This window comes from Cajanus cajan, chromosome 6 (genome assembly GCF_000230855.2).
Source record: "Cajanus cajan strain Asha chromosome 6, NIPB_CcT2T_4, whole genome shotgun sequence".
In the NCBI taxonomy this organism is placed as follows: domain Eukaryota; kingdom Viridiplantae; phylum Streptophyta; class Magnoliopsida; order Fabales; family Fabaceae; genus Cajanus; species Cajanus cajan.
Window position 1 is genome coordinate 39,913,878 of NC_138522.1, and position 26,887 is coordinate 39,940,764.

Here is a 26,887-nt window from a genome sequence, read left to right on the forward strand (position 1 = left end):
CAAATCTTCCTCAAAATTATTAAGCCTAAACTTTTTCGTAATCAAATAAATTTAAGTCTTTATATAGATAGCCATATGTAAATACCAAGGCATCTAACAAAATTCGATTCAATAATAATATTTCATTTAAATAAGCTTTTGAATGATTCTAAATCTGATTTTAAACCAGTTTTTTATATATAAAAAAAATGATCTAACTTGATGAACTTAGCCTAACTTTGGCCCAAAATGAGCAGTGCGATAGATCGCAAAAAGTCTGGTCTATTACCATATCTTCATCCTTCAATTTTCCTATCAAACACCGATACGTTTTCTTTTGTTTTGTTAAATAAAGAACAAACTAACTTCTAAAAACAAAAATACAAAAGTTTCTTTTCTTCTATTTTCTATTCAAATTTTCCCCTCCTTTGCTTGCTTTCCTCTGAAACAGGATTTAAGACTTTCCATCTTGTAAGTTTCTTTTTATGCTCAAGATTTTCCAACTGATAACTTAAATTCACTCAAGACTGCTTCAACAATAATTACTTTCACTGATAATCTAAGTATTGAACTAAAACCGTTCGTAATTCTTTTCGAAGTGCATCTAGTTAAATGCCACAATACCAAGGTACCCGTCTGCACAATTGATGGTAAATGATTTTCATTTAAATCCAAACTTATGATACCAACATGACAACAAATGGGTGACTTGGGTGGCCTAAAAGTTAATCCATTCTTCCTTTCAATATCCTTTCCTTCACTTCGATTGGGGTGCTGCAGCAAATAAATGAAAAATCTGATAAGCCACAATAATAACAAGTTATGAACATAAACTTCAAAAGAATATGTTGCAACTTCGAATAATAAGCTTAAACATTAAACATCTAAGTGCAAAAAATAGAATCAGAAAGACAAACTAAAAAATAATGGTGAAAAATCAGTAAGAGTCCAAGTTTTTCATTCAAAGTGCCTACAGAAATCAGATTCAGTATAAGAACGAAATAACACCCTCCCCTCCCCCCCCCCCCCAAAAAAAAAGCTGTTTTTATTCATCAGTTTATCCTGTATATTGGCATTTGCCATGTCATCCATAAGGTGCATCCATGCAATACCACAGCTTCCAACTCTGACGCCCGTGTTACCAACACCAGATAGATAGCTGGCTAGTATATCATTACTGGGAAAATTGTGGCCCGTGGAAACTTATAGAGCACCACGTACCAAAACTCCACCTTTGGTCATTTGGAGGTAAATCAGGATTTGTTTACATTATGCGAAAATTATTTTGTCTAGAGAATGGCAAATGTGTCATCAACTACTATGCACAGATATGTAATTATATAAAAATAAAATAAAAAATATGAATGCTCACTCCCAAAATTATTGTCAGCTACTAGGAGAAACAGATAAGTCATAAAACTTACACAACATAAACATGTCCACCCCAGCCACTTAAACAATCACGATCAACAGATGATAACAGTGCTTGAGAGATCGTCTCAAACAATTCCTCTGGTTCCTGAGTCATAGTTAACAAACCAAAGGAACATGAATAAGCTTCTTATATTGAAGAAACTGAGTTTTAAAAATCTTTCAACTTTTATGAATACATAAGTATGTTAATGTGTGAGAACTAGGGAACTCAACTGCGAAATTGAGCCTCTATCAGTGGCCTGTTTTATTTAAAACCCAGAATCTGCCACTATCACAGAACATCAGATTCAATACCACAATTTTGTCCCTACATACATTTGGGTATTGTACACCTAATGTTTTCTGTAATTGTTATAATAGTTGTCAAAGAACCTTTAATAGAATACATGCAGATGCATGAGCATTTTTTATTATGTATTTACACAACCTCTAACATTAAGAAAATGAAAATAAATGACTTGCTGGTTTTAGTGTATTGGTTGATTGAAAGATTAGACATTTTCACAGTAAATGCAAAATGGAGTTTGCTTGTGCTGTGAACAAAAGATTTTGTTATAAAAGTGTTCCAAATACATAAAACCTACTTCAAGTTCAAGCCAGCAACAGACAGTTACACATACCAGGCTTTAAAACTCTATGATACAATATCCTGTATTCCTGTCTATTATACATGAATGATATTCTGAATACATGCAAGGAACTATTCACATTAAGGTTTGGTAGCGTGAAGACATGTCCATTTGCATATGTTTATTTCATAATTTGGTAATAAAACACTATAAACAAAAACAAAATATAGCTACGACTGCAGGAATTTGCAGATTCTCAAAAAATAAAGTGACATTAAAGACAACAAATTAAATTTTGGGACTAACCATGTCAGGCTTAAACATTGATTCACAAGCACCATAAAGAGACTCAGATGCAGTGCCAGCCACTACAAAATCTTTTGCAAGTTCCCTGTCATACCCAAAATGAAATCAAAAGAAGTTACTACTATCACAAACATAATAACTACAGGGGAAAAAGTTGCTTAAAATGCACTTTCCAAGATAAAAAATATGTTGAAAATTTTAGACTAAAGGATACAAAGAGTGTGGTGTGCATCAAAGAGAGTGAATCAAATAATTCTTTTATAGTTTCACTGTCAAAGGTATATGCATCAACGATAAGCAAACCATTTTGAGTGGGGAAGTGAAAAGTAATAAAACATTCGGTACATCAAGTATTTAGTTGTAGAAACCAACATCTGATTGTGAAAGTTGTGCCTCTTTGTTTGACTTAATAACAATGATTATTAACAGGAACATAAAAAGAGAAAAACCAAATAAGAAACTTCCTCTGATATCTGAATATAGAGTTGCAGAAATACCAAGAACTGACATAGTTCAGAAAATTTGTTCGGATTTGCAGATGTTGGTGGTAGTCACCAACCTCCAGCTAAAAGCATAGCAATACTTGAAATTTATCATAGAATTATGACCCAGAAGAAATGTAGACGTCATATGCATATCACTAGAACACTAACATTCCTCAACACCCGACAGAAAAATAAGGAAACAGATTAAACAATACTTCAACTTACTTACTTTGCTCCAATGGAATCCATTGTGCAAATGAATGGTTTGTCATCGTCTCCTAATCCAGCAATTACAGGCTGGCAAAAGTATGGACCAAACCTGAAAAAAGCAATAGAATGCATTTTGTTTTCACACTGATCAATTGAGGTGATAACTTCCACACACATAAAATAGAATTATACATATCATCTAAAATATGAATAACTATTACAAACCTAAAATCTCAGCATAAATAAAAGTACACTACCCTAACCCTAACCCTAACCCTAAGCATAATTGATGAAATTAGAGATGGAGAGACGTGCCTTTTCTCGTAGAGAATAGCGGAGACTAGGCTAGCAAAGGTTTCGGGCTTCATGTCCCTCTCTTCGCGCAGCTGGTACAATTTGTGGCGGAAAACGAGGCGCTGGTAGAGTGTCTGAGCGTCGGTGGCGAGGCCAGAGAGACCGATGAAGAGTTTATCGTGGATCTTTGAAATCCTCTGGAAATCGGTGGCGATAGTTTGGAGCTGAACCCCGAGTCTCCGATCGCTGGCGATGGCGAAGCAGTTCTTCCCCACCATAGCCACTAGGGCACTGCCGTTGTACTCGAAGATCGACATGGATGATGGAACTCTACCGATCAACGATTTTTCCGATTTCGCCAGAAATGAGAGGGAGCCTTTGGAAGTAAACCCTAACGCTATGGTACAGTTGGTATTTGTATTCGTATTAGTTTAGAGCCCCATTCGAAAAAATTAAAACATTTTTATCAAGTTTTTATAATATAAAAATTTATGTTAAATTATTTTTTCTCATTAATTTAATTTCATAATTTTATTATTAAAAAACAATTTAATTTTTTATTTTTAAAAATAATATAAATATTGAATATGTTTGTTTTAAAAAAATTTCTTGTAAAAGTATTTTTTTAATAAAATAAGCACTTGTTTTTATTTGTATGTTTGTCTAATTTTTTAAAATAATTAATTTTTAATTGTTTTAAGAAGTATTTCCTTCTTTAAAAAATTACTTTTATTAAAATCACTTATTTAAAAACACTTTTTTTTTAAATTAAACAAATGAACCCATTATTTTTTTTTTCGTTTAGTCTAAACTAATTCATAACATTCAATTTCTAGAATCACTTAATTCATGGTCGCTTTTTTTTTTTTTTTTACTATAAATTACATATATCCTTCCATTAATAATGGAAAATTAATTCATTTCAAAACGTAAAAATTTTTAAAATAAATTTCATTTCTTTCAATAAAAACTTGTTCACAGCTAAAGAAATGACTATTAATCAATTTAAGCACTCAATTATATTAAATGATAAACATCGCTTTTATTATTAATCACAATAAATAACATCCTAGCTAATACATAATTTATATAAGCTGTCGTGACAAAAATAGTGAATTTATTATAGGGATTTTTTTATAATTAAAAAAAATACAATTTTTTTATTCTTCGAAGTCATAATGACAATGATGACGGTTCTTCCAATAGTCCATATTCTATATCACTTTTTTTTTGACAGCACTCTATATCAATTTATTAAAGTTATCTATAATTAACAAATTACATTCTACATTTGACTTATCTGGGTGGAACTGGCCTTGTTAGTTGTTAATATTTAATGGCACTCTATCTTTCAACGTCAATAAAAACAATCTTGCATTATATATTCCCACAGAAGAAAAAGGGAATATCTAAATTCATTATAAACCGCAAAGGTCCAAACCAATGATGAATTCTTAATTATCATTGAGCTAAGATGGTAACATCATACAATACAACAAGCACCAGTGTTATGGTGCGAGGTTAAGCCGCCAGCTGAGATGCAAAAGTGGGGTAAAAAAAATGGACTTGATCCTGTACACAGAAATAATAAAAGGCCAAGTGTACAGTTGGTGCTATTTTACAAGGGGCTTGAATTAGAGGAGACAAGCTCTGATCAAATTTCGTAGTTTCCTTTGCATGGCATCGTAGGAATGCTTTGAAAGAAAGAACCAAGGAAAGGCAATGTACGAGTTCGAGTTGGCCTTTCTATTGCAATGGTGTATGATGGCTTGAGTTAATAAAGGTTGGTTCCAAGAAGCATGACTAACTGTGAGAGAAAAGGCACTCTAATCTTTATTACAGTACATTCTATTTGCTGAAGGGTAGTTGCTTAGCTCCTCGCTCCAAGGCATCTCTCCATAGTCTGTATCTTACTCCAAGCTTGTCATAGGATACAGGGAAGTTCCACACATTTGCACCTTTGTTCATCCGTTCTTGCTGGCCTAACACTAGTCGCAGATCCTCATTTAAAACCTTTAATAAGTCAACACCAAAACACAAAATACAAATGTTAAAAAAAGAATAGGGTAGTCATTCACACTGATTCAACATGTTAATCCAACAAAAGCTAAAGCTAAAGATCATTTTTGTTTCGCTGTAATAAAATAGTTCTCTACTTAACCATGCAAAATCATGATTCATATCAAGATTTCTTCTTAAAGCCTAGGCATAGTTTGAATTAGCATTCAGTTTAAGAGAGCTTTTCAATTGTAAAATCCTACTATTAAAGACTTTTCTAAAGTGTGCTGAGCTCTGTTATGTTTATAGACGCTTATACAAAAGTTGATGAAAGAACTTCTAAAAATATCGAGGTAAGTTGATTTTCACTTATGTCAAAAGTTTAATTCATTTTTACCTCTTAACTCACTTCCCCCCCCCCCCCCCCTATAAATACTTGTTAATAAGTTTATTAGAACTAGCGTACAAAAGGCACTTCATGCCTCCATAAATTATTTTTATAAAAATTATATAATAATGGGTGGTTATTAAAAATATAAGTGGCTATAGAGTGAAATTTACAAAAAAGAATAAAAAATTTGTAATTTGTAAAAGAGTGGTTATAAGGGTAAAATTATCCAAAAATGTAGACCCCAAATGGGACAGCCCCATTAATTAATACTAGTGGGGTCCAGGCACTCTTTCCCTCTATATTTGTTTAAAGGTGTTTAAGAATTACTAATGTTTGTTGAATCAACATGTGTCACACTTAGTCCTCAAACATCAAGGTATTGATTCGAGTCCTAGATTTATAAGAATAATTAATTTTCAATATTATTTTTTATTAATTATAATTTTAAGAGTAAAACAGTGTAAAAATTGTATATAGATATAGATAATATATAATATATAATATAATATATAGATATAGATTAACTCTTAGTATGTGACATAATTTTGTTAAAAACCTTGTATCATTGTTTTTCACATCCTCTTTTGAGTTAAAATACCCTAAATTTTTAGTATGAGTAGTGACCTTTTTTCCCTTTTGTTCCCCATTATCTCAAAACATAATACAAATGCATGCTGATTATTAAAATATTCTACCTGCTCTGCAAAATGTCTCCATAGATGTTGCATAAAAGGTACATGCTTAAGCACAGGAGCAAAATCCAGTGACATTCTGTATAGCAACCTTGTTTTTTGTTTTGAAGATGGTAAGCAGACATGAAGTTGGTGCAGGTGTGTGGTGCACTGACTGGTGCTTTGTCCTTCGAGTTTACCAGGCTTGGAAATTCCAATGGTTGATAGAACCATGCAAGGTGGCCGAAACTCCATATCAATTGGATAGGGGTCCCAGTATCCTTGTAGGCCAGATGCAGGTGTCAAAAATTTCACCAGGCTGCAAGTTGAAATCTATGCAATGAGACTAAGTGAAGAAATGTATGTATTCAGAAGATAAAGGTTAGATTTATGCCTTAAAAAGAAGCTCAACTTATCCATCCATTCATGCACAATTACAATATAAGTGTGAATGTATGACACACTGACTACATTATGTTATTAGAGATCTGAGCCTAGAAAAATATCATGCAAGATCAATTTAACATTTAACAACCTATTGACTACTGTGCATGACAGAATTCCAACTCGCATTTTGTGTCTTCCCTTGTTGGAGAAGAGTTTTTTAGAAACTAAATTCACTAGTGAAAACTGAAAAGTACCCTCTCGTGACACAGACACACACAAAGTTTAATACACTAACAAGTCGTGAACTTTTTGGAAATTTTTAATTAGGTTTCTAAACATATATAAATGTGTGTGTGCGTGCATGTGTGTATGTCTATAAGTAAGTCTTTTATATTTTCAACAGTTTTTATAATTGGATCCTTATAGTTCCTAGGGTAAAATGCAAATGGCTTTCAGTTCTCAGGGTATAAACAAAAACAAACCTGGGAACACTCCATCCCTTAGCAAAAGTTGAAGTGTGAGTGAAGGGGGCATGTGCAAGATCCAGAAGGTTGTCCAAAAGTAACCCATGTTCGATAGGAAGCTCCATGACAATCTGTGGCATATAAAGAGACACCAAGTATATAAACACAGCCTTTTTTACATGAATCATACTCAATCCTTGAATATTCAGTTGCCATATCTAATGGGACAATTTTTTCATAACATACCTCAGCATGGACTTCAAACCCAGATGGAGGTAGCAAAGATGGAAGGGCAGCTGTTGGGGGGTCATTGCCAGGCCAAATCCAGATCATCCCCTCTTTTTCAAAACATGGAAATGACTTTATCTTCACATTTAGCAGTCGAGTAGATGGCATTTTCTCACATTTTCCATCAGTAGTATATTCCCAGCCTAACATCCAACCATTAGTTATTTCAACCTGTAAGTTTTGATGTGTATAACATATAACTCATTGCTAGGATATATTTACATGAATGTGTATATCTTTTGATATCATATATGCATATATGAACCAAAGCATACAACTCATTGCTAGGATATATCATGTATTGAAGCAAAATAATTTCTGAAGCCAGCGTCAAGAGTAACCATTGACTACTAACCATGGTAAGGGCATTGGATACGACCCTCATTTACGGAACCAAGGTGCAGAGGACATGCTCTGTGTGCGCAGGTGTTCTGAACACATCCAGGCTTCCCATCTTTCCCTCTGAAGATGACCCATGGTTCCTCAAAACATTCTATTGGGATCTGAAAAACAAAAGGATTAACATGCTTATGATAATTTACATCCACATTGGAGTAACTTGCATTAAACCACAACTTTTCACTGGCTGTCTCTTATCTGACACAGCACCTCATCACCCCCAAGAAATTGAAGAAAGGGAGAAACTAAAAAATGCTGAATTGTTTTCATTGGTTAACTAGTCCAAATGTGCCACAGAAAAGCATCATAGTAGCCTCATGTAAAACCACTTGGGTACAATGAAATGCTCACTTGAAATCAGGGGGGATAAGGAGGGAAAAATTAATCTCAATCCAAAGATATTCCACATATTTATCTGTTTATCTATTATTTTATGAAAGACAATATTCCACTGTCATAGCATAATAGGCTTCCAATAAATTTGAATAGGTTGAAGCAGAAGACACAAATATACCCAGTGTAAGACAAAGAATAATAGATATCGACTTACCATTGTATCATCCTTCAAGTCAGTAGAAAAAGCCACAGGATACCAGAAATTCTTCAAGTGGGGATGGTATGACTGAACTGGACCTGACACATCCAAGCTTCTTCGTGGCGGTCTTCTCTTTTCTATATCTACAGATTCAACAGATGTACCGGAAGAAGATGATGTATGGGAAACTTCAGTCGTGCTTCTTTCTTGCAACAACTTATCATTTACCAGTTCTTCCATGTAAGCTAGTTTATCTAAAGCAGTGGACACCCTCGCCTCAGATATATGAACCTGTTGTTGTGCAATAAGTAACATGAATAATGACACACATCAGTAACTTGTGAACAGGTTCATAACAAGTTGGATGAATCTCAAACATCTCAGCTACATGTTGTGCTGATTAGCCCTTAACGGATAAGTATCAGTACCTGTCTGTGTGCTTGTGCTAATTCTTCTTGCAACTCTGCTAGCTCCTTTTTCATGGTGCCAATGGACTTATAATCACGAGCCAAAGGATTAAGAACTTCCACCACCTACACCCATAATTTTGGAGGAATAAATTCACCTTGTAGTGGGATGTTTGGCAGAAGTGAAAAGTTGATAATGAAACAACAATATGAATATGGTCCAATTTCATATAGACTAAACAAGACAAGCATGATACAAAAATTCATTGAAGGATCACACATAATTCTAAACATGTAATTAACCAACATAAGTTGAAACCTTTTCATGGAGAAGCATGATGGTAAGCAAGTCTTGGCGAGCTCGCCAATCACAGTATTGAATATCATATCTTGCGACTTCAAGGGCTTGATATACATCCAAAAACTTTCCTTTATACCGTGGCACCTTGGATCTTGGATCCTCCACATCAAAGAGCGCACTCCACGCATTCTTCTTATCATCTATCTCTTCTCCATATACAGCAAACACTCTAAACCGACCTTTCAAAGCCTGAAAAAATTGATAGACACACAACAATGTCATCAACAAAGCTTATGAGTAAAACATAAAACAAGTAAACAGAAGAATGTTGAACCTTTTTGGCGTCAAGCTTGGACGATCTAGAGAAGGAGAAAGGCAGAGAGAGAACTGCAGCAGTCGCTACGGCGTTCATGGCGCTGACAGTCTCTGGAGAGAGAAAGGTGTGGAACGTTGTTATGAGGATTTTTGTTGATAAGAGGTTGGAGTTCCGCGCGATCTCGGTTCTCCTTCCTAGGGGCGCCACGTGGACGAGCGTGGACTTCGTGGTCTCACACGTGGCGCATGTTTCTTCCACACGCTAGTTTTGAACTCTCACAGTGTTTTTGCATCTTTTGGGCCCTGACACCTTGCCAACTCGGATAAGGGAAGAACATCTCTCCTCTATCCTCTTCCAATTCGCTATTTTCTCCATTTTTTAGATTTTTATTTTTTCTTCTTAAAAATAACTAATAATATTTTGTATTAGACATTAGTCTAGAGAAATTGAATTCAACTATTATTTTCACTTTTTTAACACTACTACTTTTACTATTTTATAAAAATAGCTTCAATTTTTATGGTTCAATTCAATTTTTAATTAGTGTTTCTTCAATAAGTTTTTTAGAATATATATATATATATATATATTCTATTGGTTCAACTAAATTTTTAATTAATTAACTTCAAAAAGTGAACATAAGAAATCAGTTATTGAGTATTAAATTTAATTTTAATATATTATCGGTGAAAAAGTATTACATTTTCAATAAAAAATATTTTTATTATTTTTTTAAAATAATTGTCATAAAACTCAATGATTTTTAATAATATAAAAATAGTGGAAAAAACATGTTATCAATCTAGTTTAACTAAATTATTTAGTATTTTAATAATTTCCCATTTGTATAGCGCCTTCAATATCCTTCTCACATGGTATATGAATATGGTCAGATTCATTTTGAACTGGTACGTTATTTGTACTTTTTAAAATTTTGTCATGTATCCGAGTGGAATGTTATGATATGTTAAAGAATAACCCACATGTTATAATTTCTTAATACTTATATATTAGGAAAAGTAGAATTACATTGTAGAGTTTTTTTTTTTTTTTCTCACGGTGACCTCAATATGCTTAATAACTAGTTTGGAACACTTATTATCAATTCTTTGACTTTAAGAAAATAAAATAAATATTTTAGATGAAATTCCAATTCCGATAATAAAAGTATTTAAAACTTCATTTTTCCTTATAAAATCAATAAGATGAGTTGCAATCTATTTAACATAGAAAAACTTTTGTTACTTCTTGTACTTACACGAACTAGGTCGTCTTCCTAACTCGGATAAGTCATCTCTTCTGCTCGGCTTGTTTGAGAGCGTACGAGGTTGATTGACAAGATGGGATTCCTTCTCTTCGGTCTCTCTGTTTGAGCGTCTCGGATGTACTTGCAAAAAGGACTCCGACGATCAAGTTAGCCTAGGTTTTCCAGTTTTGCATATCATTATATTATTACCTGTGTGGAGTCGTCCGAATAACTGTGCAACTGCTATATGGTTATCTTCTGAGGGTGGTTACTTGTCCTTGTTTTCGTTAACTTACCGAGGTATCTTAATGATGCCTTCTATGATATGTCAGCATTCTCTGACGTCATCTTGGCCTGCTTAAGAGGTCACCTCGGGGTGGATTAATTTGTGGGTATAGCCAAGGTTAGCTCTAGTTAGGTTGGTACAATGAACTCGGCTCAGGTCGGCTAGAGTCAGGTTGGTACACTTCTCAATAAAAATTCAAATTCACTTGCATTATGTGAAATTAGATGAGTTGCACTCTGGTCATATAAAACGTGCACCCTATTTTGATTTTCAAAAATTGGACATGTGAGTTGCAATACCATTTGTTTTTATTCAATTATTACATTGTAATGTATAAATAGAGCTTATGTGCTTGGGAGATGCTGGGAATTCAACCGTTATTGTTTAGTATGCCAAGTCAAAAATTTCACAGGCTTTTGATTTTATAAGAAGATATATTCAAAACTGTTAACATATAATTGAAATAAATAAATGTATACTACCAACAATATATTTATTTCTTTATATTGCCTAACTTGCTGGGAAGGTAAGCATGAAAAATGTATTGCAAATAATAAAGTTAATATTTAATGCAAGATTTATAAGGCTGGAATTTTATATATATAAAAGAAAAAAAACAGATATAATTTGTGATTTATTTTTAAAAAAATATTAAATCAAAATTACTTTAAATTTGTCAACTATGTTACACATTTTTTTAAATAAGGTTGGTAAATAATGTTAACCGTCTAACTTTTGAGTCAAATAAATGATTATTTATTTGATGAAAAATAGTTTAAGAACATTGTAAATTGTTTCACTAAAGAGGATTGACATTAAAGAACTCTAATTGTTATTTAAACCTAAAATATTTAATGATTGTAATATTTTCTATCTATGTTTTAGAAGGTCCTATATGTATCAAAGCAGAGTTTGGCCCTCGTCTTGGGGCGGGAATGGAATTCATATCTCCTTTGTCTGCTCAAAGTTGTATCTTGAGCACAAATCATTTATTTTTTGTCATGGTCTCATAAATGAAGTTATATACTTATTACCATTAATAGTATTGTAAATCCCAACATTTATGATTGTTATCAAGCATACTTTCCAAATCACGAAACTTTACTCTATCTAATATTGTGAAGTAGTCAGTCAACCACTTGCTAAGAAGGATCGGTTAGACACTTGCTAAGGTAGGTCAGTTGGTCTAAAGGAGATCAACTTAGAAATATCAACTTAGAAGTTGCTAGCTTTAGGAGGTCAGCTTGAAAGAGTGTTTAGCCTATAGGTGATCAACTTGTGGATATTAGCTAGGATCATGTTGAAGAATTTTGAGAGTCTAAACAATTCTTCATTTCCAACAAAACTTTTTATATTCATACTTTTTTTTTTTGTCTTTTCATTAATCATTGATAAAGAATAATAATTTATATTTTTACACATGAAATTGAATAAAAAAATCAATTATAATATATATATATAATTATTCTTTTGGAGCTTAAGGTGTAAGCCTAAATGGCTTTGCAATAAAAATAACCTTAAGATCAATTAAAAGTGATCGTCTAAAAATGGTTAACCCAAAGGTGATTAACCTAAAAATGATAATTCTTAAGGTGTTTGACTTGGAGGTGATCAATTTGGAAAGATTGACCAAAAGTGACTAGTCTCAAAATAGTCAATCTAGAAAGGTCGACTTAAAAGTGATTAGTTTTATAGAATTTAGTTGGTAGAAGATCAAAACGATACATAATCTTCTACTTAGTATCATATCATATTATATTACATTATTACCAATATCATATTATGTAGAATAATAAATATCCTTATCATGTCAAATAGCTTGATGGATTAATTTGAAAATATATTTTATACTTTGCCTCTTTTTTCTTCATATTACTTATTATAAATTTATTTTTTTTCTTTTACTTTTTTAATATTTTTCTTGTCTCTCAGAATATGCACTTCAAAACTTATCAATTTCTTTTAAATATATCAAATAGATATATAATTTTTTCAATTCTTTTAACAATATTTTTATAAAATAAAATATTAAATTAAATGATGAAATGATAAAATTAAACACATATACAATAAATATTTTTAAAATTCTTATCAAACCCCTTAAACAATTGATATACTTTTTAATTACAATTTAATATTTACAAGTTCCATATATTTATTTTCATTCTTACTATTTTTAATAAAATAGTATTTGAATAGTATCAATTTTATTTAATTTTTGAATGTTTAATTAATAATATATTCAATATTTCATAAGTCAAATTTTTGAAGAGTTAAACAGATTGTTAAATAAAATCAAATCATATTGGACATCATTTGTAAGATTATATTGTAAAATTAATTAGGTAAAATAAAATTTTGACCCATATATATATATTCTAACTGTTCAACCGTATCTAAAAAAAATTGTCTCTGAAATATATATAAGAAAAAAATCTAATTGATTAAATACTTTTTTATTCGATAGATATGTTGTATAAGTTAAAGGGCATGAAATGCATATTTTTAATCACCGTAAAAATAGACATTGGATAAATTTTTATTTAAAATATAATTAAAAAATTTTGAGCAGAATTTAATTTTAGCGCATAACGCAGACAAATTAGGAATTAATAGAAGAGAATGCGGTTGATGGACATGAAAGAGGCGCGAGAGACGCAATGGGTGCGGTGGAGACGTTCTTCTCAGCCACTCTCATTCTCTGGTTGGCTTCCGTTTGTTTCCAGATTTTGTTGAACAAACGGTGGGAACTACTCTCTGTCATCGCGGGTTCCGTCTTCTATCAGACATTCAACTCCATAATTCGATTCTTCTCTTCCACTCAGAACGATCCTCTCTTCGTTAACACCTCCGTCTCTCTTCTCCACTCTTTCGTCACCTCCACTTCAGGTCTCTTCTACTTCTACCCACATCCTTTTATTTCGCTAATTGCTTCCTTTGCTTTATGGTTATCAGTCACTACCGCTTTTTCAACCTAACACACAACACAAGCTACTTTTTAGTCAAACCGGGGTTTTCGACACTATCAATTTTTCTCTAACAATAGCCAAACATTTTTATTCTTACTAGAGTGGCGTTTGGTTCTGATGCTTTACGGATTTTACCATAAGGCAAAATCAGTTTTAATGCATTATACCTTGATACCAAAGACACATTATTTTTGTAAGTGCTTATATGAACTACTGAGTGTTAACTATAGAATTTGATATTGATCCCATAACTCTGCTTGTAAGGTAGGTTTTTCCCGACACACTTCATCATGTCCGATATAATTGGACTTAGTGTGTGGATAAGGTGTCCCTTTTAATAGTTTTAGGGCAGCCTTGCTATTATTTTAAAATATGAGTTTGTACTTAACTCAATCTTAAAAAATTAGTTTATAAGGGAAAAATTGTCTTCATTTATATATTCTATCTTTCTTTTATCTCTAATTGATCTGATATTTGAGTTTTTCCTAATAGTAGCAACTTCAATAACTTACACCTTTGGTTGAATTGAAACCCAGTTCCTTGGCTATGCATCAGCTTGTTGTGGTTGATTTCCAAAATCGTCAGTCCAAGACTCTTTTGCTTGTTAGATACCGAAGAGTGATGAGTGGTGCTAGTAGAGAACATCCTTTAGTCAAGCGTTCTAGAAGTCCCGTTTTGTAATGGACACGAATCTGTAAAATCCTGTTTTTTTTTTTTGATTGGTGGTTCCTTTGATAAAATTATTTTCTGTTGGATTGCAGACAATTTCCGTAGATACAGTGATTTTAATATTTTTGTCCTTCCTCTTCTCATATAGGCCTTGGTATTATTGCCTTTTTCTTTTGCAGTGGTCTTCATCTTGTTCAGAGAGTTGTTAACTAATGGGTCAAGTGGAATGTTTGACCACTCACAGTTGGTTGAAAATACTTGGCCATGGGCGTTTGAAGCGTTGAGCTTTTCATGTGGTTACTTTGCATATGATCAGTGGGATATGCTTCGTTACCGCTTATATAGTGGTTGGATCCCCTCTATTCTTGTGCATCATCTGGTTCTCCTTATTTGCTTCACTCTAGCGTTGTACCGAAATGTTACCATCAACTACCTTATTCTCACTCTTATCTGTGAGGTAAGTCACATTTCCTTTTAAACTCTGATTTTTTTGTGTATAGTTTTTGTAATGACCCATCAATTCTTACACTTAATGACTTAACGACTAAAAAAAAAAGATAACTAATAATTTAGAGTTATATGTCTACTGATATCTGAATATGTATTATATATCATTCATATGAAAGTAAAACAATTGTACAAACATAAATGATATAAATACAATAATCAAATAAAAGTAAATTAAACAACCTAAGTTGCTGGTCAAATGACTCCTACTATCTACTAACTACTCTAAGGTAGCTCAAAATATCAATATCGTCAATCTCAACATGGCCTCTAAAATAGCTCCCATAGAAACCTCTGCTCTACTTATATATCAAGTATGATTATCACAGTCCATTCAATGGAAACATGCAAGGATAAGTTAGAGTTTATAGAGACAACATATATACAATGCAAATTATCCTCAACATTAAAATATCATCACATCTTCTCTACATCTTCAACACTATCAACATATAAGATCACAACACAACCAACATATATCTACTACAACACAATATCAAGTTGAACATCATTACATCAAATTTGGATTGTTCATCACAACAACACAATATATACAACTTAGCAACTACATGCGCTGTCACGCATTTCAATAGAAAATCTCCTAAAAAAAAGTGAATAGTTTAAGTGATTTGACTCTACCAAACCAACATATTAGGGTGATTTTTTTGGCTTGCTAGATCAACAATAAATTAGATATCAATCCACAACATAACAACTTGGTTTTTCAGATGTCGTGACTTAAATAAGGAAATCTAGTGTTATTATTATGGTAGAACAGTTAAGTATAGGTCTATCACAACATTAACTAACTTAACAAAGCCTTTTATGGATTTAACTCGTCTATTACCCTCCAAATACTATGCCTTTCAGATACTCAATTAGGAACTAAGTTCTTGACTTCGTATTTTACTCGGTTGGTTATTTGTAATCAATATAATTCATCCTTGCCCTCATACTTTGGTCGCTTTAGACACGTGTACCTTAATCTTACCCACACATGATACCAACTAAGGTCTTAGAGGAGACTCAATTGTCATCTTCAAAGGTCAACTTCTTAAGAAGGGTTTTTCAACAAATTGGACTCTTAGAACACCACAATACAATATTCTCACAATGAGGTATACAACTTTAAAAACAATCTTTCGTCTAGTCTTAGGTTGATTAATACAACTTTCAATACCATGCGTAAATTTCTAAAACATTCTTAACATTCATCATCTTAACAACACAACATCATGCTAAAAGCATATTCAACACTGTTACACCACCAACACACGACATACAACTTAACTCACTTTCAACTCTCAACCATCCATCATCTCTAATTACCATCATATATCAACTTATATATTATAATCAACCTTTAGCAACTTAAAACATGCATTAAACAACTCAAATCTACTCATTTCCCTCAACTCATACTGGAACCAACAAGAATTTTAATAAACATTCAGCGCCCGACACCACACTCCTAGGCTCATCAAGATAGGGAATCCGTTGCCTCACTTACGCCCAATGTCATACAACTTGCACCCAGCATGGATCAAGTAGAGGCCCTTGGGACCTCAGGCTTAGCGTGACAAAGTCCCATGTCCGACCTCATTTCAGACAAGGAGTCTCTACTTGACTCATGCCCGATGTTACCATATTGGTGCCCAACGTCGTCTAGGCAGAGAGTCTTGGCTTGACCATGTTGGGTACCACTCCACCAGGGCTTGACGTCACTAAGTTAGAGACCTCCTACTGCTCTCACACCTGACGCTAAACCATGCTCTATAATATTCCAACTCAAGACAAGTCTCTCTCCTCATTTCCAGTGGCACCAATCATGTGCTCAACGTGACAAGACAGAAGGCATCGTGTTGAAACCACATCCAACACCTCAAAGTTGTGCTTAGCATGACAAATAATATACACTTTTGCAGAACGTGAATCTGCCTTAAAGGACTTGAAATTTAGCAACTTCCAAGCATGCAACCTTACAAATCAACTATATACCTCACAATCAACACATAAATGCACTCAAAATCAACATGCGACAACAATTCATAGCAAATCATCACATTCTTCCTCATGAACTCCAAACCCCAATTCTCATTTGCAACCCACTATGATTTGATCAACACAACCATTAATCTCAAAGGAATTCATACAATATACAACTCATACATCACTATACAACTCAGCTACTCAATTAAACCAAAAATCTAGCTTCCCTTATCTCAAGATCCACTAAAAAATGAGTAAGGAAAAGAAGAGAAAACTCTGCACAACCTCAAGATGCTTTGCACAAACTAGACCTCTAGTTTCAAGTTCCTACTGTCCTAAAACAACACCAACCCAACAAGATTCAGTTTAGGGTAAAGGAATCGTTGTGGAAGAGAAGATTTAGAAGAGAAAGAAGTTCACGGACTAGAGTACTTCTCTCTAGACTTACTCTCTCTAGGTTGCTGAAGAACTAAACTTATGAACTTCAATTCAAAACAGAAACCTTATATACTTCCCCCATTGGGCTCAAATTGAACCTTTATCCAAAAAAACTCTCAACATTACTTAAACGTATAAGGAATTATCGTATTCTAAAGTTTCTCAACACATAATAACACTTAAACACAACCACTAATGTATAATTAAAACAATTTCAACACTTTACAACTCAAAGTGTTTAGTGTTATAGTTTTTTATGACTTTTTCCCCTTAAAATGACTAGAATATTTTGCCCTATGGCTTCCCCTTTTCTAATTTGTGTATATATATGTGTTGTTAAGCTCTACTGCATGCTGCATAGACTAAGGTGGACTTTTCTGTGATGTTACAGCTGCATTCTATCTTTCTGCATGTAAGAAAAGTGAGACGAATGGCAGGTTTTCGGAATGCAAAGGGCACTCTTGTTAAGATAGAATGGTTTCTTAATTGGTTCACCTTCTTCGTGGCAAGGTCTGCACCTCACATTCTCATCACAGCCAAGCTCATCAGGGATGCTCACAAATTTGAAAAGGGTATAGAGCTACCACTAGCTCTGCTTGGCATGGCTGGGATGAATTTGCTGAACATTGGTCTTGGCTTGGATCTATTTAAAGCTTTTAAGAGAGAGAGGAAGTCCCAGCAGGGTAATATTCATCACCACCGTGAATGATAGAAGAGAAAAGTGCAATACTGTGGAATCTTCACCAAAAGTGAAAAAACGGGGGGAAATGTTAAAACATTCTTGAGGAGCGATTGTCTGTACGAATATGTTCGATCTCTTATTCTTATTCTTATTATTAGTATTATTATTATTTTAAATACAACACAAATTGACCCCCTTGATTTTGTATCGCAGTTATTTCAATGTAATACAATTCCAACTCATTCTCTGAAAAATATTTGTTTAACTGGTGTTGAACAAATTTCCTAATATAGCCTTAATGGTGGAAACTAATTGTGATGACAAAAAAAGAAGAAGAAAGACTTAAGTGTTTAAATTTCTTTTTTTGAAGAACAAAACTCCTTATATTTTAAGGTAGCAAAGTCGTATTTGAGCGAATAAATTTTTGTCTAAATTGTTACCTAGTAATTCTTTGTAACAGAAAAGGCAAATAAATATGTCTGTACAATAGCAATTGGCAGAGATATGTATATTGTCAAATATCATTAGATACAAGTCCTTCAGTATATATGCATGCAATAAAATTACAATTACAATATGAGAATTGAGAAAGAAGATAGCATACTAACTAACAGTTTTACATAGTTATTTCATCATAAATCATCATTGTTTTTACAATAGGTATTTTAAAAGTCACGAATAAAAAAAATTATATTATCATGACATCACCATTGTTTGAGTTGTTGTAAATCTTCCTACTTAGTTTGTTTCTCATGGATGGATTAGGAAGAAAGAAAAAACAAAGAGAACTATGATACAAAATGTAACTGCAATATATATATATATATATATATATATATATATATATATATATATATATATATATATATATATATATATATATATATATATATATATATAGAGGAGGGTTCAAATGACATCGGTGTAACTTTAACTAAGTGTTACACCGCTCAATAACTTTATATTAAATGTGAATTTTGTAAATCCAACCGTTAGATTGAAAGTTCATATTTCTTAGATCATATATGTCAAATTTTGTTAAAATTGAACAACAACTTGAAGGTAATCAAAGTGTTCATATTTTAGTATATTTTGAAATGTATATATTACGTCAATTTTGTTTTATTGCAATGAAGTATCAAATTATCTTAGATTAATATAAAATTTGATATATATGATCTAAGAGATATGAACTTTCAATCTAACGGTTGGATTTACAAAATTCACATTTAATATAAAGTTATTGAGCGGTGTAACACTTAGTTAAAGTTACACCGGTGTCATTTGAACCCTCCTCATATATATATATATATATATATATATATATATATATATATATATATATATATATATATATATATATATACACTAATTTTTCATTAAATTTGAATCGAAAATTTACTCTTAACCCTTTCTATAAAAGACAAAATGTCCAAGGCGCAGGTTCTATACGTTCCAATCCTTAATAATTTATCATAATTCAATAATCAAATTGTATAAGCAAGAATTTACACCATACAATTTAAGCTTGAGTAATATATGTTCAACGTATTTGTTTGTACACTCGTATAAATTTTTCTTCTCATTTTTATTGCCTTTCTGTTAGTTAACACGAGTTTGCATGTTTTTCCCAATAGAATGGTAGTCAATCTTTCGTTCCTTACATAATACAAGTACTCTATTTTTATTCTGGATAAAAAAATCATACATATAAGACGTATTAAATAAGAACATTTTATGTGTGACAATGAGATAAATAAATATTAACCATTAATTTTTATTATTTATAGTCAAAATTAAAATATAAAAGTTGAGAACTTTTTCATTTACCCACTTTATAAAACTTAATTTTAATCATCTATTTATTTGTTTGTGTGATATCGATTTATCTATTCAACTATTTCGTGACGAATTTACTTTAAGCCAACCATCTTAATATTAATTTGAGTAGAGATACAAATAAGTCTCACATCGATAAAATAAGAGGAAAAATAATAACTTATAAAACACACACATACACCAATGTTAGAGAGACCTTTTGGGTAATGGCCAAGAGCAAAACCGTGAAGGCGTAGGCCCAAAACGAAAAATATCTCATCATCATGGAGTGCTTGTGTAATAGCCTTATAAACATAATTCTTATAAAATATTCTCTCTTGTTTGAGGGGAGGATTGTTGAGATACAAATAAGTCCCACATTTATAAAATAAGAGGAAAAATAATAACTTATAAAGCACACACATACTCCAATGTTAGAGAGACCTTTTGGGTGATGACCAAAAATAAAATCGTGAGGGCTTAGACCCAAAACAGACAATATTTCATCATTATGGAGTATGCTTGTGTAATAACTTTATAAAAATAACTCTTATAAAATATCTCATCAGACAAATACCACAAATAAAATAACCCCATCAATCTCAATCTGACTCACCAATAATTTACATTTTTCTGATTTTATGAGCTTAACTCGTGAAATTGTAAAATGATATATTTATTATTTAGAACATCAATATAAGTAAACTAAAAATAATAATTTATATCATGATAAACAGTTTTATAAAAATATAGAATAAATAAATTAAATAATAAAAACTGATCTAATAAGATTAAAAGATATAACCCTATTGTCATAAAATGTTAGGCTAAATGCCTAATTTGGTGATTCATAATAATTAAAAATTTTAATTTGGTCCCACTTTATTTTTTTATTTCAATTTAGTTCCTAATAATTTAAAAACACATCAATGTGGGACTTCCGTCCAAATTTCACAAACGGTGTTAAATGTGAACGACGTGGATGCCACGTAGATGCATAGGTGGTAAGGTCCCATGCGTATGTTGTTGTCGTCCTCCTCCTCCTTCTTTAATGCATCTGGAACGACCCATTCTGAAACCAGAATGACCCGTCTTGCTTGCACTCGTCGTGTGTTAATTTTGCATCTGGAACGGCCGTTCCAGATGCAAAATTAACACACGACAAGTGCAAGCAGGACGGGTCGTTCTGATTTCAGAATGGGTCGTTCCAGAATGCCAACAACATACGTATGGAACCATTAAAGAAGCATTGACTAATGTTTAAATTTAAGTGTTACATTTCAACAAAATGTTCAATAAAATGGTTCAAAGATTGAAAACAAAAATTCATAACATAACATATATTCAAAGACTGAAATATGGTTCAGAGACTGAAAACAAAAATTTATAACATAACATATACTAAGAAAGTTCAAAGAAATTACTGAGGAGGAAAATCATCTAGATAATGCTGAAGGTGTCAATTCCATCTCTTGCAATCGACGATTCATACACTGAATGGCTGACAGGATATCAACATTATCTACGTGTACACAGGTCGTTCCAGATGTAAAATAAACACACGACGAGTGCAAGTAGAACGGGCGTTCTGATTTCAAAACAGGCCGTTCCAGATGCATTAAAGAAAGAGGAGGAGGAGGACAACAACATACGTATAAGACTTTGCCACCTATGCATCGACGTGGCATCCACGTCCCCACATTTAACACCGTTTGTGGAATTTGGACGGAAGTCCCACATTAATGTGTTTTTAAATTATTGAGGACTAAATTGAAATCAAAAAATAAAGTAGGACCAAATTGAAAATTTTAATTATTATAAGGGACCAAATTAGGCATTTAGCCTATATTTTTATAAACTTTGCAATTTTAAAAATATATTTAAGCATGTTTGTCAAAACTTTTGCTTGGACAATATGATGTGGTGATTTGTATGCTTTGCAGACCAGAAAACCGCATTAGCACCATCGGCAGTGTTGTCGACATTACTGCTTCAATTTACAGATTTATAAAATATAGGAAACCACACTTTAACATCCGGGGTGGTGGCGCAGTTGGCTAGCGCGTAGGTCTCATAGCTTCTGAGTTATCCTGAGGTCGAGAGTTCGAGCCTCTCTCACCCCAACAATTTTTTAATTTTCTTTTTCTTTTTATACGGACAGGAGAAAAGAAAAGATTATTATATTCATGCCATATCCATGGTTCAACACAAACATAGATTTCGAAAAAAATGTAGTCATAGGATACATACCAAATGATATGATTGAATATCTAAGTTTTTTTCTGTAAGAATACAAGACCAAGTTTCTTAGTTATGAAAGAAAGAGTTCCAGCATTATAGTAAGTTCACTATTTTTACCACTAAATTCCTAGTTGGATTCCACTCTCAGTTTGAGAGAGAAATTTTGCAAAACCATTTCTACTCTTCTCAGAACTGTCATGCTTGAGCAAGTTGGTTGATGAGGGTGGTGAGCTTTCATCGTTTTTGTTTAAGGGTGGACCCGACCATGAAGTACCGGAATCTCTTCTAGGTGAGTGCGTGTCTTTTGAATGCAACTTCCACATTTCTCCACCAGCTCTAGCAATGAGTGATGAACTTGCAGAAAACTCTGGAATGCTGGCAGTGTCAATGAGGAAATCTTCTAGTGTTGTTAGTGAACTTAATTGATTCCCCAAAGATGCTATTGTTTTCTGGCACTCAGCAAGCTTTCCTGCTGCTAGTGCTAGGTCCTCCTGCCATAGAACATGTCACATGCATAATATTAGTTGTGTAAAACATGTAGCACTAATTACTTTTTCTCTTTGTAATTCATTTAGAACATATAGTATAGATGTCAATGATGAGTGATGACCAACCTGCTTTAGTTTTATTTCACTGTATGAGCTGGTTATTGACCCGAATTTCTCTTCCTGCTTCTTTCTTTCTAGCTCATCCTCCAATTCCTTACACCTAGTTGCAATTTCAACTGACATAGCCTTTTCCTTATTAACTTCTGCTTCTAATAAATGAAGTTTTGTTGTTATTGATTGAGCCTCAGCCTGCATGCTCATTAGTTCATTTTCTAACATTTGCTTTGATTTGTAGGCATTCTCTAGCTCTCTTTGCAACTCCTCCAATTTTGTTTCTGCCTCCTTCATTTGAAGCTGTGATGCCTCAATAACACACTCACTTTTCATTAAGCATAGCTTCACTTCATCTTTCTCTGCTTTGGCTTTCTCTAGCTTCTCTTTTATTTCATCCATTTGCCGATTTGTAACATTAAACTTGCCTCTGATGGAGCTCTCTTCATGAATGCATTGATTGTTAGCAACTGATTCCTTGATAAAGCTTTCATTCTTGGTATCAGGCAGTGCTGCAAGTCGTTCCATTTCAAGAAAATCATCCATGAGATCAATGTTAACACAACCAGATGGAGTTTGTTTATGCTTTTCATTCTTGAACTGATCAAGCTCAGCAATTAGTGCATATGCCCATGAGTCAGAACTTAACTCACACATTTCTGGTTCTGAGCCATTCTTCCCGCAGATATCAATATCCATTGCACTAGTCATGTCTCCACTGTCTGATTGACCATCTTTGAGAGATTCAACACAAAATGAGGATGATGTAATGGAATCTCTACAAGCCATGCTTTTCAGTCTCCGGCACTCAGCCTCAAGCTTGGCCACTTTATTGATGCTTTCTAAATGTTGCTTGCTAGCCATCTCAGCTGTTTGGGTGCTTAAATCCCTTTCTATTGTCCTAATTTCCAGCTTTTCAGATTGAGCTTGGAGCTCGTGTTCGAGTGCCATGTTCTCTTTCTCCAAATATTCAACCTTCTGGCGCATATCAGAATCAGTTGATGAAGGAGAACTAGCATTAGAAGCATTTGATTTTCTCTGGAGCTCCTTGAGCTGGTTCTCGAGTTTAGTTTTGGCTGATTCCAGCTCATGTGTTTTCTTTAATACAGAATCATGAATATTTTGCTCCTGTTCTTCTTTTGTTTGTCTTAGCTGCCTAACACACTCCTTAAGTGCACTGTCTAGATGTGTGACACGATCTTCCAGTGTTGAATTTCTTAGAGTTAGTGCCTCAACTTGCTTCTTTAAATCTGTCACTTCATTTTCAGCCTTTTCCCATCCTATAAGTTTATGGATATTATCCAATTAAGAGACAATCTAAAAGTGGAACAGAGAGAAAGAGAAGAAAAATAATATATACTCACGAATAAGTATTCACACAGGTTACAAATAAGCTACTGAAATCAAAATACTATTGACATAACTCATGCAATTTCTCTTAAAATTTCTGTAAAAACTCACCAATCCCACTTTTTGATGTGAAATTATTTAATAGTTTGATTGTTCAACGATCAACAGTCAGATGAATTTGTTTAGACACAAGTTTCACAACACCGAGCATATTTAACGAAGGATAACTTGTGGTTTTATTGCAAAGTCTAGAAACTAGAAAGGTATAGTGGAACAGGAAATATGCAATGATCAATGAAAACATATGCACCTGCAATAGCTTCTTCAGCGACTTTCGCATGTTGCTTGACCAAATCTTCTTTGGCACTTACATTCACAAGCGCTGCAGATAACTTTTCTGACAAGTTCCCCAATCCATCAGTTACATCTCCATCCTTTATTATATTATCCTTTGCTCCATCTTCATCTTCCTCCAATGAACCATTTATGTTTTCTGTTATGTGTGAGGTGACTTCAGGTGATTGTGCATGGATACAGGACATATCATTAATATCTTCAGCTCTGGCCACAGATTTTGAGGTGACATCCGGTGATTGATTATGTCCAATAGGAGATTCATTCAGTGCCTCGTGCTGCAGATACAAGAAAAACTAGACTTAGCATAAACTAGAAGAAGAAACTAACAGGATACAAGATCAACTTCCTGGTGAAGAACGGCTTAAAAGAGATTATACTTATGATTGAAGTGAAGTTGGTTATAATATATACATCTTTGAATCTACTGAACATACATTCATCCAAGTCTTGACCTCCTTACAAGAAAAGAAAATTGTAAATCCTAATTGCAGATGTAGGTGAGAATTATTACATCCAACAAGACAGACATGAATCTAGTTAGTTAGCCTAGTGAGTCTTGGTTTCCTTTGTTCAAACAATTACTAACATGAAACAATGTTGTCATTTTTCACTCTGGGCACAGTATTTGTAAGCATCATCTTAATCAAGACAGTAACACTCTCTCCAAAAGTCAAGGGAGAAACATCTGATTCTATTGGATGAACTCATTAATTCAAGACAACTCTTCCAGGAGATTTAGTCGTACTACAAAAATCTATAGCACGCGGAGAGAATAACTAATACAATTTATGTGCATATTTATTTCACATTATGATTTTTTTTTTATCAAGTAGGAAAAATTAAAATGATGACAACTGCTCAACAAGGTTGAAACCTATGACCTAGTGACTCTTGTCTCTCACATCATGACATTTAATGACAGAAGGGAGAGGAAAAAAAAATCTAGTGAAGGCCATCAAAATATACCAGTAATTGAATGAATAAATTAATCCATTAAGTGAGGAATTATAAGTTTACCATGCACTCATACAGTACAGTATTCAAATTAGAATTTAAAACTTTTGCTTGTTAGATACAAAGTACAAGAATTCAGATTTTTCAATCAGGTATCAAGTCTGAACAAATGTGCCAGGCTTGATATTTCATAATGACAAAAGAATGCTTACCTCTTCATCTGGTTGCTTCTCAGAATGAGTCAATGCTAACCCTGAACTTTCAGTTTCACCAGAAGATTTCCTCTCCCACAACAAACTATTTTTCTCCATCATGCCCTCTAATTACCTGACATTAACTTGAAAAGTGCAGGGAGTTCATCTGCAGACATTACCCAAATGTTCAGAAGCTCGCTCAAAACACACCACAAAATCCAAATCAATATTATAATGAAGAGAACATATAAACAAACTAGTCTAATGTTTCAGCTTGTTCGAGAACAAACACTTCTAATCTACATGCTCTATCCTTGAGAAAGTGGGAAGTCAAACTCAGAAACACATTTATTCTTCAACAATCTCGATTGATACAGAAAAGAAAAAAAAAAAAAAAGATAAAAATACTTGGCTTAACATTTCCATCTGACCAACTTTTATTTGTTAATAAATTCACACAGAGCATGAATAAAGAATGAACCTTAGATTAAACTAGTATACCACATAGATGGAGAAGAAGAAGAAGAATCACAGTTCTCGGAGAATCATTGAGATTCGTATCCCTATTCCCACTCAGGGATGAAACTAAAAATCCAATAGCTTCATAACATTTTTGTTGCAAATTTACAAACAAAGGTAATGAAATATCCTAAAATGAGTGACCCATTTAAGGCATAGAACAGAAAATGCCTCCAACATTCCCATAAATCAAACAAACGGTGCAAAAATCAGTTTTTTATAGCACAACTACCATTCTATGAACTATATAGCAGCAAAGAAAAATGTGGAGGAAAAAAAGATGAAACACCATTCACAGCGTAGATAACCTGCTGAATATCTGGAAACAAAAAAAAAATGGAAATTTGGGAATATAGAATAGAATGGAAAGCAAAGACGAGCAAAATACAAAATAGAAATAGTAGTAAAACAAATGTGTAGAACGAGAAATAGTAGCCACATACATAATCATAATAACTGCTTCTGCTACTGACAAACAAAACATGGGAGTTTCTATATTTTGTTTTTTGGGTTGCCCTTTTCTTTTCTCTTGAAATAAAAAATTAGAGGGGCATGTGACTTTAAATGTCCAGTTGTGAAATTCAAGGCACGAATGGATGGCATTTTTAAGCTTTCGAGAACAATTTTTAATTTAA

The 26,887-nt window shown here is 33.0% G+C and overlaps 4 protein-coding genes and 1 non-coding gene across 9 annotated transcripts; 2 read left to right on the forward strand and 3 right to left on the reverse strand.

The window, feature by feature from the left end:
- Positions 1–229: 229 nt before the first annotated feature.
- LOC109806899 (proteasome subunit beta type-3-A) lies at positions 230–3,693 on the reverse strand. Its single transcript, XM_020369431.3, has 5 exons — positions 3,299–3,693; positions 3,003–3,092; positions 2,289–2,373; positions 1,404–1,498; positions 230–753 (listed from the first exon to the last, which is right to left on the reverse strand). Exons 1-5 carry the CDS (start codon positions 3,592–3,594, stop codon positions 705–707), a joined length of 615 nt encoding a protein of 204 aa, XP_020225020.1. The 5' UTR covers positions 3,595–3,693; the 3' UTR covers positions 230–704.
- A 1,018-nt stretch (positions 3,694–4,711) lies between these two features.
- LOC109808662 (chlorophyllide a oxygenase, chloroplastic) lies at positions 4,712–9,604 on the reverse strand. Its single transcript, XM_020371746.3, has 9 exons — positions 9,453–9,604; positions 9,137–9,367; positions 8,839–8,943; positions 8,426–8,701; positions 7,832–7,979; positions 7,435–7,619; positions 7,207–7,319; positions 6,362–6,656; positions 4,712–5,290 (listed from the first exon to the last, which is right to left on the reverse strand). Exons 1-9 carry the CDS (start codon positions 9,528–9,530, stop codon positions 5,126–5,128), a joined length of 1,596 nt encoding a protein of 531 aa, XP_020227335.1. The 5' UTR covers positions 9,531–9,604; the 3' UTR covers positions 4,712–5,125.
- A 3,966-nt stretch (positions 9,605–13,570) lies between these two features.
- Positions 13,571–18,474, forward strand: LOC109807527 (TRAM, LAG1 and CLN8 (TLC) lipid-sensing domain containing protein). The gene is made up of 3 exons (XM_020370067.2): positions 13,571–13,855; positions 14,784–15,061; positions 17,930–18,474. Exons 1-3 carry the CDS (start codon positions 13,627–13,629, stop codon positions 18,245–18,247), a joined length of 825 nt encoding a protein of 274 aa, XP_020225656.1. The 5' UTR covers positions 13,571–13,626; the 3' UTR covers positions 18,248–18,474.
- Positions 18,475–22,076: 3,602 nt separating this feature from the next.
- TRNAM-CAU (transfer RNA methionine (anticodon CAU)) lies at positions 22,077–22,161 on the forward strand. The gene is given in 2 exon segments: positions 22,077–22,114; positions 22,126–22,161. It is a non-coding gene; the product is annotated as a tRNA-Met (tRNA).
- Positions 22,162–22,232: 71 nt separating this feature from the next.
- LOC109807593 (filament-like plant protein) lies at positions 22,233–26,880 on the reverse strand. 5 transcript variants are annotated; one of them, XM_020370139.3, is made up of 5 exons: positions 26,696–26,880; positions 25,752–25,899; positions 24,539–24,860; positions 22,894–24,158; positions 22,233–22,770 (listed from the first exon to the last, which is right to left on the reverse strand). In XM_020370139.3, exons 2-5 carry the CDS (start codon positions 25,851–25,853, stop codon positions 22,399–22,401), a joined length of 2,061 nt encoding a protein of 686 aa, XP_020225728.1. In that variant the 5' UTR covers positions 25,854–25,899; positions 26,696–26,880; the 3' UTR covers positions 22,233–22,398. The 5 variants fall into 5 exon arrangements, with proteins under 5 accessions (XP_020225728.1, XP_020225729.1, XP_020225730.1 ...); XM_020370140.3 differs by lacking the exon at positions 26,696–26,880 and adding an exon at positions 26,542–26,674; XM_020370141.3 differs by lacking the exon at positions 26,696–26,880 and adding an exon at positions 26,485–26,661.
- Positions 26,881–26,887: the final 7 nt, after the last annotated feature.